The 13,330-nt window shown below is 41.5% G+C and overlaps 1 protein-coding gene and 1 non-coding gene across 2 annotated transcripts; both read left to right on the top strand.

The window, feature by feature from the left end:
- The first annotated feature begins 820 nt into the window (after nucleotides 1–820).
- Nucleotides 821–1,011, top strand: LOC117285280. The gene has a single exon (XR_004516260.1). It is a non-coding gene; the product is annotated as a U2 spliceosomal RNA (small nuclear RNA).
- Nucleotides 1,012–10,899: 9,888 nt separating this feature from the next.
- Nucleotides 10,900–12,633, top strand: LOC109117678 (protein PTHB1). Its single transcript, XM_033760993.1, has 3 exons — nucleotides 10,900–10,931; nucleotides 11,064–11,242; nucleotides 12,533–12,633. Exons 1-3 carry the CDS (start codon nucleotides 10,918–10,920, stop codon nucleotides 12,607–12,609), a joined length of 270 nt encoding a protein of 89 aa, XP_033616884.1. The 5' UTR covers nucleotides 10,900–10,917; the 3' UTR covers nucleotides 12,610–12,633.
- The last annotated feature ends 697 nt before the right edge of the window (nucleotides 12,634–13,330 follow it).

The raw sequence follows: 13,330 nt of genomic DNA, 5'->3' as shown, positions 1-13,330 counted from the left end.
GACAAAGAACAATTGAAGAAATTTACAGTCAACAAACCAGCTCCACAAAGTATTCTAAAGGTCATTTTAGAAAAAAATCACACTTCCAAGAAAACCAGTAGAGGCTGCCAAGCAGGGCAAGCAAGAAACAGAGAGGAAAGACAGGGACCAACAGCAGGAAAACAATAGGATGAGGATGGCGCACTACGTATCAGCTATAACCATCAGTGTGAATGAGCTCACTTCATCAGTCAAAAGAAACAGACCGACAGAATGGATCAGAAACAAGATCCAACAATATGTTGTGTACAAGAAACACATTTAACAACTCAAAACAATTCAGAGATGGAAAGTCAAAGGATGGAAAACAATGTTCCATGCATCAGGAATGCAGAAAAAAGCAGAGGTAGTTATTCTGTCTGTAGACAGTGTGAATGTCAAGCTAAGACTGGTCAGAAGTTACAAAGCTTTTGTAGACAAGAAGGGGAAGAAGAGTTAAAGGGAGGGCTGGAGAGTGGGGAAAAAGATAAGATACATCAGGTACAGGTACAAATTCCATATGATGAGTGTGATTATGTATATCTAAATTGTTGTTGTTTTTTTGGTACTGGGGATCGAACTCAGGTCCTTGTGCTTGCAAGGCAGGCGGCAGAACCACTGAGCTAAATCCGCGGGCCTGTGTCTAAATTGTACCAATAAACCTAATTAAAAATTAAAAATCCATAAATTATTTTGTCTCTAGATGTGTAACAAAGATGTGAAACTCACAGTCTCAGCAACTAGAAGTTACACATTAGTGAAAGTGCTTCTCTCCCCTACGCACATAAATGATGAGAACCTTATCGTTTCTCAGCCCTTTGGCTAAGGTCAAGTGTAGTATCTGTTCTTAAAAGTTTAATAAATGATGAGAACCAGGAGAGTGATCCAGAGGTTGGGGATTCTCCCTTAAATTAAGTGTATCTTCAGCCCTTAAATATTGTGCTTTAGGAAATAGCTCCTTCTGTTCTTACCCAGAAGTTGGTTCTTCGCACAGGGCCTCAGGTTTAGTTTCTTGTACTCAGGGAACTGTGCCCAGAGTGCTGAGCAGGGACATCTCTTTCATATGTGTTCTCCCAGACAGCCAAAATTCTGATGTCTCATCTGAGCCAGAAATGGGATATGTGTTCCTCGTTTAAGGAGACTTCTCTGTCTTGGGCATTAGCAGATGCTCATTTTCTATGGGCTCAACTTAAAAGTTTTAGCTGTTGGATGGAGCAGAAGATTGAGACAGTTCAGGGTGCCTCCTTCTCTAGTCTTTAGCAGAAACATGCTTCCAAAAACGGAAAGTACAAAGTGACAGGAAAAGATCAGAAATGAGGTCAGAAAAAGGAAGTCTTTTCTTCTCACATTCACAGTGCGTTGTTGAGACAATTTGCCCACGAGTCATCACCCAGCCTGGCAAGGCAAGAGCTCAGAATCTCGAGCACTAGAATCTCCAGCTCACCAGTGGGAGATCAGCCCCAAAGGGAAGCTAAGGCAGAGCAGGCTCCACATTCCCTGTGTAGTGTAGTGGGGATCAGGGAAGACTTTCCCAGTGAAACCTGCCCTCCACATCATAAGATCAGCTGCCAGCTCTCTGTCTTTCAGCTGGCAGCTGGAGTCCTGTGATGTATTGGTAGGCATGGGTATTTCCTAAATATCAACCAGGTTTCATAAAAGACTCATATACAGCGTTTTGTAACTTTGCATTTTGGTTATTATCGAAGTCCACTAGGTGATTCTCTAACATCAGTTTTCCCTAATGCTGCTGGTGAAGATAGGACAACAAATCCCAGTCAGAACAAGTCAAGCAGGCCAAGCAAAGAGCACTAATAAATTCAGTAGCTCATACGTCCAAATGCAGCATATACAAAGCAGGAATACAAGATGTCACCTTGACAAGTGAAATGTCCCCTCAAAGAAACGTCATAATCTTCTCATGTTCTCAACTTAAATTTATCATCATTTTATTAAAAAATGTGTAAAAGAGACAAGGCATAAAAATTCAAGGTGTAAGCATTTGACAACAAGGATGACAATTTCTGATTACTTAAATGAGTCACAATCCGGAATCCATGAAGCAAAAGCACTCTTAGCTCCTTGCAGTGATCTCTGTGCAGACCTCCAAATGGTATTGGGGAGATAAAAGTAACTCCCAACCTGCTGGATGTCGGAGTTCATGTTCCTCAAAATTGAAGAATGAATTTTAAGTAACTGTGGAGGTTAACAGTAGGAAGAATTTATTGAGAAAGATAACTCCTGAGTGATGGGAGGGGACCCGAAAGTGGTTTGCTGCAGACTCTACAGATGTGGGCATGAAATGATGTGGGTGCAATGTGGATGAAAACTATGATCAATCAGTGAGATTATAAGTATAACCCCTTAGGTAATATTGGTCCAATGGGGAAGCAAGTCACATAGCAAGATACATGGAAAGAACAAGGACTTTTTTTTGTTTTACAAAGTGATGGATCAGGAGGTCCTGGCCACCCACCTGAGTGACTGATGTCTAGCTAGATTCTACTGGACCAGGCGACACCATTTATAGTACATTCTTCACGTTATTGCTTATCCCACTGGGAGGTACGTAAGCTTGGTCATTTTGTCTTTATCTTGAGGCCTGACCTTGAACAGATGTGCCTCTAGCCACGGTTGTAATGTGCTCTCATCCTCTGCACCGACTCCCGTAAGGGAGCCTTGAGGGCTTATCCCTGTCTGACTGTCTGTAATATTTCTGCTTAACTTAGCTGTCTATAGTATCACCAGCTCAAAAGCCTTCACTGCTTCCACATTTATATGAGTTTAGGATCTCAGGAAGCCTCATTCCGCTTTGTTGTGCCCTGCATGTTGAATCCAGACATATTCCTGCTCATGGTTTCAGCTTTCCCGCTATGTTCTGACCTCTCATGTCCCTCCTTCTGCACCTTTTCACCTACTCTCCACATCCACAGGTGGATGCTGGACTTCACAGTTTTTCTTAGCATCTCAAGAGCCTGCATCGTTTAACCCTTTGTAATTCCCTAGTTTCATCTTTACCAAATCACCCCCTGAACTTTATTTGTTTCAGCTACTCTAGGCTCTTTGCTTCACTGGATTCTTCGTGCAGTCCCTTGTCCTGGAGTCTTTACAGGTTGCCCCTTCTTGTTGAACAAGCTTTTCCTTCTCATCTTTCTTCCCGTTCCTTCACCTTCTCATTCATTCCTTATATTTATCTTGGCTTCAATGTCACTTCCTTAGACCGAAGTCTCTTCTCACCACTAGCCCTAGCTCTCAATGCCCTATTCCCACCACTCTGTTCAGTCCCTTTGAGATCCATCTTTGTGTCTAATCTACTTCCCTTATATAGCATTTATTGAATGGTATTAAATAATTGTACATTCACAAGTAAAGAAACAATTGTAGAGTTATCTGTGGCTCTTTCCTAAAATGTCTAAAATGTTGGGCAGGGAACGCTGTACATCTTCTGTTGAACTGTACAAGTCCCCAGAGCGTAGCACAATACCTGGTCATTATGGGCATTTCGTAAATATTGAGTGCAGGTGGAGAAGGATCGGATTCTCCATTCCAGTGCTTCATTTTGAGAAGCAAACATATGCAGCTCTACCTAAGTGGGAAGACGTCTGCTGGGCCAGGTGGGTCAGCTGAAGTTCACCTGTTTCTCTGAGTGACAGACATCACGGCCTCTTCACCTTTAAATGCATCAGCCTGGCTTCCCAGGGGCTTCGTAAGGGCTCGCTGAGTGTCAGTCAAGCTGGGGCCCCCTTTTGGCAAAAAGCGTGACCAGCGGAAGGCCTTTACGTCAAGTGCTGGATGCTTTTGAAATTGTGATGTGAAAAAGAATACTACTGTGCATTTTAACTACTCGCTTCACTCCTGTGAAGGAACATGGAAGACCCTGGTGAAAGGCTCTGAAGATTCTGAGAATGACCCCCATTCCATTAACAGAGCTCCTACCAGGAGCTCCTACTAACTAGAGTTCCTGCTAGGTACTCGATATTACTCTAGGTATTCAAAGATGAATACATTCCCTGCTTATGGAGCTTATAGCTCTAATGGAGACAGACGTAAAACAATCACCAAACGAATACGTAATGTAACATGTCAGACCAGTGCTGTGGGAGACATGAAGTATAAGAGGTGGATAAAGAGCCGGGGTGCAGGGGCGTGGGAGACGTCTGGTCAGCTAAGTCCCCACGGAGCAGGCTACTTTCTGCCGTGAGGCAGAGAGGAGCCATCCTTGCTCACATCTGGGCAAAGGACCCCGAGAATACCCTGCAACAGGAGTGTGCTCGAGTGGGCCCCTAAGAATGAGAGGGAAAAGGTTCTTTCTTGATATCACCGAGTCCTCACAGGCGTGTGAGTGGCCCTCCTGAGTATGGTATGTGACATACGTGACTTGCTCCGCAGGCCCAGCCGTTTCTGGATGGGTTTATCACCGCATGCTCGGGGCTCCGCTCTGTCACGTTTCTGCAGCCACATGTGATCCCTGCCTCTCAGCAGGGTCTGTCCTGCAGCCCTGGACCAGAGGGCTTAGTAATCGATGCTGCTGTGCTTGGAGAAGGGGGAGGAAATAGGTACGGCCTGTCGCGGGAGGTGTCCAGGGACACCGTGGTGACCTGGGGAGAGGTGCTCGGGTTAGGGACAGATTTTAAAAGCACAGCTGGCAGTATGTGCGATGGAAGTGCTGTGGTTTGTATATGGCTTGTCCTCGCAGGTTCGTGTGCGTGCCTGGACTCCAGACGCCGGGGGAGAGATCTGTCTGCAGATAGAAACCGGGACGCGGCGCAAAGCTGCGTTTAGTGAGCTGGGACCGAATGAGTCCGCCTCTGCTGTGTCCGTTCTCTTCATATTTGAGGCTGTGTTTGTAGGTTGAGGCACAGCTTCTGTGTCCTTGCCCTGTGAAGCCCCGCTCTGCTCTTTCACACAAGCCTACGGCACGCTTTCCCCTGCACTGTCATGTCTGCCACATTGGGCCACGATGGCAATAAAAGTATTTTCCTTTCTAGTCAGACCAGGGTTTATTTATTTTTTTTGGTACCGGGGATTGAACTCGGATCCTTGCGCTTGCGAGGCAGGCCACCGAACCGCTGAGCTAAATCCCCAGCCCATAGACCAGTGTTTTATAGGGGCAGCACCGTGCCTCCTTTCCCCATACCTTCTGTCGTGTGGTAGATGCTCAGTAAACGCGCTGTAAACGAATGATGATGAGTGGAGACGGAATAGTTTCAGGTGCCTGTGTGTCGTCCTGCGGGGCCGAGCGAGGCTTTGCTGCCCTGAACCTGTCGGATCCCCGCAGCGTGAGCTTTCCAGTGAACACTGCGTGCAATGTGCAGATTCTAAGTTGTCACGATTTCTTTGATAGGTAGATAACTCAGAATGTTTGTATAAAATGAAGTTAGAAAAGAGACCGTAGTTTATGATTCCTGTTAATGAACAAGGTTTGTCAAGGCTACCATAATGGCATGTGGGAAATTTGATGACATCTTGAATTCTACTCCTTCCCTTTTGCAAAAGATCTAGCTACTTTTTTCTATTCTTTATCTTTTATTTTGCTCTTTAACTTGTTTGAACTTTGGTTTGTCATAGAAGAGAAACGTGATATTTAAACTTGTGCGTCTGATTTGTTCTACTTAACATTCTCGTCTCAGAGTGCATCCACGTTCCCACACGGGACCAACTTTATCCTTTATGCCGGAGCAGTACTCTACTACATGTAAACAATACATTTTCTTTATCCATTCACATACTGATGGACGTATGGGCTGCTTCCAAGATTTAGCTATTCTTTTTTTTGGTACCGGGGATTGCACTCAGGCCCTTGTGCTTGTGAGTCAGGAGGCAGAACCACTGAGCCAAATCTCTGGCTCCCAAGATTTAGCTATTATGCATCGTGCTGCTATACTCCCTGGAATAGCTGGATTGAATGCAATTTCTGTTTTTACGGTTTTGAGGAATCTCCATAGTGATTTCCATAGTGATGATATTACATTACGTTCCCACCAACAATGTAGAAGGGTTCTTTCTTCTCCACAGCCTCACCAGCATTTGCGATTCTTAATTTCTTGATACTAGCCATTCTTTCTGGAGTGAGATGGAATTTGAGTGCTGTTTAATTTGCATTTTCTAATGGTCAGAGACGGTGAACATTTTTTCATATATTTATTGGTCATTTGTACTTCTTCTGAGAAGGGCCTATTTATTTCAGATGCCCATTTTTTGACTGGATCTGTCCTTTTGGAGATCTAATGCTTCTGAGTTCTTTATGTTACTCCTTGGTCCGAGGTGTAGCTAGCAGACATTTTCTCCTGTTCTGTAGGTTGTCTCTTCACTCTGCTGGTTGTTTCCTTTGCTGTGCAGAGGACCATTAGTTGATTCTTGATTTGATTTCCTGTACAATTGGGTTTCTGTTCAGAAAGTTCTTGTCTTTGCCTTCCAGAGTTTACCTATTTTACCTTCCAGCAGGTTGTTTCTGTTTTAATACCTAGGTCTTCAGCCATTTGAGTTTTAGTTCAGTGCGTGGTGGTGGAGATGAGATTGGCTCAGTCTTCTACATGTGGGCGGCCAGTTCTCCCAGCATCATTTGCCAAAGGGTTTCTCTTTCCTCCAGCACATGTGTTTGGGCCCTTTGTGACCGTTAGATTTTATGCGCATTCTTTTTATTTTAAAAATGATTATTCATTTATATCATTGTATTAGCAGCGGAAAGGAACTGTTCATTTTCTGTCTGTTGTGAGCTCAGGTTCACATCCCTCCAGGTTGTATCTTTGTAAATCGGCCTGGTCAGGAAAAGATAAGTGGATGAATATTTTGAGTTCCACAGATGCTGACTCAAATTCAGTCTGTGGCAGTGGAAAATAGAACATTTTTCGCCTTAGAAAAAGAAAAACAGGTTTTCTTCCAACTTCATTTTATAACTATAAAACAATAAAAATAAATCATTACTCACTAGCTTAACAGTAACTGCTGCATTAGCATTTGGTATTGTTTTCCAATCTGTGTTTTACAGATGTATTTTTATAAATTTAGAATGAAGCAAGTACAATGTATTGCTTTTACATTTAGTATATTTTACTACCTTTTTAATAGCAGATATTTTGGAAGATATGCTTTTTAGGGACTTTTAAACATTCTATGATAAATGTGTCCTGATTTTAAAATATTTTGCTATTTTCATTTGGGTTGTTTCTAAATAATACTACTTAATTATTATGGAAGTAGATTACAGTGTAAAAGACATCTTGAGCATTTTAAGGCTTTTGATATATTTCTAAAATGTTCTTTAAAAGGATTATAATGAAGTTGCATTCCTAAGAAAAGTTTGTTGGTATGTTTGCTAATAACAGGACTGACTCTTTAAATATAGTTTATTTTGGGGCTGGAGATTTAACTCATGATTCGGCCGCTGCCTGCCTTGCAAGTGCAAGGTCCTGAGTTTGAAACCCTGAAAGAAGTTTCTTTTGCTAGTTTAACATGTTAAATGTAGCTTTTAAAAAGAATTTAAAATATACATTTCTTTGATTGTGAAATTTTTTCCATCTATTTTTGACTGTTTTGTTTATGTGTGAATGTCTGTGTGCGTCCTGTGATGTTTTTCTGTTGGGATATAGTCTTCTCTTCATTAATTTGTAACAGTTCTTTACCTATTAGGTTCAATACATGAAATTGTTTTATAGGTTAAAAAATAGTTAACTATCAGCTACTTCATATTGTTCAACTTAAAATTATTTGTTTTTATATTCATTGCCAATGATTTCCCAATTTGTCTTTTGTTTTTCTTACTGTTGTTTTTATAGGTAAATAACAAGTTGAAGATTTTTTTAAACGTTTCCATTTAGAGCTCCTTTCCTTGTTGTATCCTCTTACACCAAAAGTTTTTCCCATCCCAAAGGAAGATAAATAGTTTTGTAGTTTCAAATTGTAAAATTTAGCTTTTAGAATCCATCTGGAATTTTGTTTGAATGCTTTGTTAAGGCCGGGTTCTGTTTACTGAATGATGAAACAATTAACTTCAAACTCCTGAGCTAAACTGTATTGTTTAATTTCGTCTCATTGCTACAGTCACAAAATACTAACATGTACTAAGAATATAATAACATCCTTGACCTTCATTCTTCAAAAAGTATATTATCCTGGTGCCTCCAGTTAGCTGATGTGCTTCAAGGGCCAGAAATAGTTCAGAGACCTTAGTTTCGTCAGTGTTAATTCTGTTTTTCTGTTGGAAGCAACAGGTTACACAATGTTAGATTTACCTGGTGGCTCCTTTCAGTATAAAATTCTATCATTCTGAGTCTTATCTGTCAACCCACTCAGATTGTATTGTTAAAAATAATTTTTAAAAAATCTTGATAGTTATTTTCTTCTGTATACTTAAATTTCACTTTACTTTAAGAGATGTATCTATGGATCTATATCTATAATTTGTCCTTCACATAAAAGTGCCAAGTGATGATAGTGCTTACGCATTTAGTAGTTTTACAGGCTTGTGTCAAAGTGTGTCCGTCCTGGATGTTTTAGACAGAAATTACAGAGGTTTATTTGAATTTTTAAATTTTATCTTAGTGTGCCGTGAAATACAAAATGTAATGTTAAATGAATTCACCTATATTCTAAATTTCTGTTATTTGACTTAAATCATATGCAGAGGCTCTGATGCCATTGATAAGAAAAAAAGTAAATTGTTTAAGTGGCACAATTAATTTAGTCTGAAGAAATAACAGTATCCCCCTGATGCAGTCTTCCTATTTGAACTCCAAAACTTAACATGTTCTGATAACTTCTTAGATATATCCCTTTTATCTCAACTGACAGTTCTTTATTATCTAAAACAGTGGAATAAAACTGATTAGTAATAAACTATCCAATTTAAAAACTAAATAAATTTGGATGTGGACAGATATTTTCATGGAGTCATGCTGTCTTACTTATATTATGGACCACTCAGAAGATAAGATGAAATGGAAGTGGCCGTTTGAATTCAAAGGATGGGTGATTTCCACATTCTCTGAGGAGCCAGACAAAGACCTGACCGTTAGCATTCTGAGCATTCCAGATGCATGTTCAAGTGGAGGCTCTTTCCCCCACCCCGTGTGAGAGTGTGTGTGTGTGTGTGTGTGTGTGTGTGTGTGTGTGTGTGTGTAGGATTGTCTTGGGCTACATATAAAGAACATGTTATAGTTAATGTATATAATTCACAAAACTTCCTTTAACTACTCTTGAGTCCTTAGAGCTGGAGTTACAACTTCCTTGCCACTAGGTGGCTTCAGTTGCCTTTAAAGAAAGATTGGGGCCCAGAGGTTCTATGGGGGTTCTATTCACTCTTTAGGAAAAACCATTTCATTTTCTAAGGTAGATGACAGGACAATTCATGCAATTTAAAGATTTTGGGGGATATCTGACCTCACCTTCTCATTTTAGAGCTAGCATTAGGAGACTTCTCTAAGTTGACTCCTAGTCCTGTCCTCTACCTACTGCGTCAGTGACAGCCGTCTGCTTGCCTTCTGAGGCCGCATCACAGGTCTCCATATCCCTGACTGTACTGGGCCTGGAGGAGGTGCACGCAGGAAGGCTGTGTGTAAGGCAGGTTGTGAAGTGGACGCTGGTGGTCCTTACAGGAAGGATAAAGCAGTGGTTAACCCAGTTAAGCGTCTATATTAATGAGATAGCCAATTGCGATGATTCAGAATTGGGAGTTCAGGCTTTTTATTTATCCAGAAAAAGCCCAGACTCCTACATCTCTTATCTGTTGTCTGGATTCTCTCCTGTTCACTGCTTCTGATGAATAGCAGCATTTTTCATCTTCTTTCATCTCACATTTTTTTATTATATTTGATTAATAGTTAACCTTTAGAACAGAGTTGGAATCTTTTTAAATCAAAGGCTGCTATAGAAAATATAATCAAAACTGGACAAGTCCTTTATCAACTCAAAATGATTTATGGCAAGGTTGACTGTCTTTTGAAAACTAAGGAAGAAGCAAAGAGAGTATTCCTCTTTTTTACTTTCTATAGTAAGTTCAGAAAAATGTAGCAAGTTTTATTTTTAAAATGACCTGTTAAAGTTATCCAGAGTTCGGACTGGGGATTTAGCTCAGTGGCACTGTGCCTGCTTTTCAAGCACAAGTTCCTAAGTTTGATCCCCGGTACCACACACGCACGCAAAAAGTTGTCCTCAATTCCTATATTATGAACAGAATACTAAAACAGAGGTGAGGGAGCCTAAGAGAACAAGCAAGGATGGTGTGTTAGTCCATTCTGCACTACTATAACAGAGCACCAGAGCCTGGGTAGTTTATAAAGCAAAGAATTATTTGGTGGAGGGTCTGGGGCTGAGGAACTCAAGATGGAGGGTCTGTGTGTGCCGAGGGCCTTCTTGCCGCGCTGTTCCACGGTGCACACAGGAAGGCAAGAGTGCCCTGAGAGTGAGCCCAGCCCCAGGGCTCTGGTAACCAGTGTCAGTCCGCTCACCGGGTGGTGCCTGGGCCAGCCGCTCCTCATGCCAGAGGTCCCAGCTCTCCACTCTGCTGCACTGGTGCTCGCTTCCCCGGGCATTGGGGGCCACCCTTCACGCAGCAAATGAGGAGGGCCAGAGATGACCAGGAGTGAAGAGCGTACAGAGACAGCTACGGGAGAGGTTGGGAAGGAGCAGGCCCTTGTTTTCCCTTACGGCCTCCCGTGGTGACTCCGCCCCGGGCTGTCCTGACCTCACTCCTGGTCTGCGCGAAGCTGGCGCCCAGCACCCTCTGGGAGAGGCGCCAGTGTGCGGGGCTTGCTGGTCCCCAGGCTGCACAGGCAGCGGGGTGAGGCCGGCAGTCCTGCGGGGCGGTGTGCAGCGCAGTCACAGCTCAAGCGGGGCGGTGAGGATTTTTCCCATCTGTAGCGGACCTTAGCACAGGGAACGTATACACGATGTTTAAATGTTGGAATGGTGTCTTTGCAGTCAGACTTTAAAAATAGATATGCAGCCGTTTTCTTACGCGTATGTTAAAGGTGGGTTCAGTACAAATGCAGTTAGGCAGGACTTCCTGCGCGGAGACCCTCTTCATGCCGCATCTTCTCTCCCTGCTGTAGCGACCTAAAGGGAGTGATAGTCACTCTCAGTGACCGTGGCCACTTGCAGTGCTCCTATCTGGGGACAGACCCCTCCCTGTTCCGGGCGCCGAAAGTTGAATCCAGAGAACTGAACTACGAAGAACTTGATGCAGAATTGGAAGAACTTCAGAAAATCATCAGAGATGTTAAAGCCCAAGGTACTGACTGCGTCTGCACATTTTTAGGACTCTTAATTTTAGTGTCCGTCGTGAAGCTCACATTGTCTGTACACAGATGTGTGGTGCACATTTTAGTTAATACCCCTCAGGCTTCGTTCAAATCCTATTGTAGAAACGGTGTCGTTCCTTAGTCTTTGTGCTGACTTTGTATATTGCGGCTTCTGAAAACGTGTTTGAAACATGCTTCTGTGTTTCAGAGATGCCCTATCTAGCTCTTCTCTTTAAATTCTAAGAGAAAAGGCACTTCTTTGGGTAGTAGTTTTAGGCTGTGAGAAGAGCATTAAACTTGAGAATGGTCATCTGTTAACTTCTAGTATCCCTGAAAACCTTTACCTGCTTCTTTTAAAAGAAGCCGAAGCAACGCACGAGTTACTCCTCTGATACTAAAAATGTAACATTTTGCCACTTAGTGAAGTAATGTATGTTTGGAGTTCATTAGCCCTGCAAATGGGGTGAAGCCTGTGAAATGTTGATTCTGATGACTCAGAGGCTGATGATATTTTCAGTTCCCGAATTTTGAATAACTCAGTATTATCTTACTTTGGGACTCACAAGGGTATAATTTTATTGTAAATTAAAAGGAGAAACAAAACACCAGTCCCACAGTTTGAGTCGGACATATGAAAAGCATTACTTAAAGTTCTCTTTCCAGGGTCAGGTAAAAGTAGTTTTTCAATGAGAAAAAGTACGGACTGCTTTCACCTAAAAGAAATGTTAACAACGTAAGTAGGAATAATAAGAGAAGCCGAGCATCAAAAGCCAACCAAAACAACAGAAGCAATCTTAATTCTGCCCCAGTCACTTTCCTAGATTTATGTATTTTTGAGTCTGTGGTACAAGATTATGTTCCTCTAGTTCTAAGGAATTGAGATGAAGTATTTAAAAAATATGAGTATTAACAATGGAGTTGTATGCTTTGACTTCACACGTTCTTTTAGAAGTTTTCAAAGTAAACCAGTGGAACAGAGGCCTTTAAAATACCTTCAATTAAAACCTATTTGTCGTCAACACCTTCACGTCAGATGAAGAAAGGTTAGAATTGGATCTGTCATGCTGCAATGTACAATTTTTTAATTCATGTTACCATTATTTTGGTGATTAACAGAATCACAACCCCCATTTGATCATTTAAAAATGTAACAAAGAGTGCACCTATACGAAGCGTGAAGTCTGAAGGGTTTGTTAAGCAATGTGGCTTTTTCTCTAACATTTGTTTCTTGAAGTTTTGCTCTTTCCATAAACAATGAGCTAATGGTATTCTCTTTTCAGCTGTGGTGATTGCAGCCGGGGCCTCCTCCATGCTAGGAAAGTGCTGTACCCTGAACTCCATCACTAGCTCCTGCTGATGGTGCTTTGATTACCATTAACTCTGTGTGTGTGTGTGTGTGTGTGTGTGGGCGGTGTGGGTGTGTGAAATTTCTCAGAAAAGCTCCTAATGATAAAGGTTTTTTTCTTGGCCACCACAGTGATGCCTTTGAGTGAGAAAGTTTAGGCTATTTTACTTTTCAGGACCTTGATCCTCTTGTGTATCTCAAAATAACTGCTAGTTATGCCCAGGATATACCCATAGGCTTGAGTGCAAAGCTCATTTATATTTAGTTAATGTTTGGTATTGTCACTTTTGTGCTACCATTATTTGATTTTATTTCTAAAACAAAGAGAAACTTTTTAGAGAGAAGCTTTTAAACTATTTTACTTCTAGACACGGAAAAAAAATTAGTATTTTGTACCCTTAGAAAAGTGTAGTATGTTGTTTATTAAAATACCTGTACTTATATATGAAAGTACCAAATTGTTTCTTTACAGATTATCAGAAGTTAAAACTCTGAATTTTTGATGACCTCACTCATTTAAATGTCATTTGTCTTAGTGCAGTGGCTTTAACTTGAAAAAAAGGTTGTGGGTTATTATATTTTGTACTTAATAAAAGTGTTTTTGAAGCTTATTTTATGTGTGTAAGTTATATGTGGAATGTATGTTGTATGCATGAAATTACAGTAATAATTTCTGTGTGTCTGGATTCTGAAGCTTTTTGTATTCAGCTCATTAGCATTAATCCTGCCTGGC

This window comes from Fukomys damarensis, unplaced genomic scaffold (genome assembly GCF_012274545.1).
Source record: "Fukomys damarensis isolate Sample0158 unplaced genomic scaffold, DMR_v1.0_HiC HiC_scaffold_7, whole genome shotgun sequence".
NCBI classification, from domain to species: domain Eukaryota; kingdom Metazoa; phylum Chordata; class Mammalia; order Rodentia; family Bathyergidae; genus Fukomys; species Fukomys damarensis.
The sequence above is the reverse complement of the archived record's forward strand: the minus strand, read 5'-3'. Positions and strand labels throughout refer to the sequence as shown.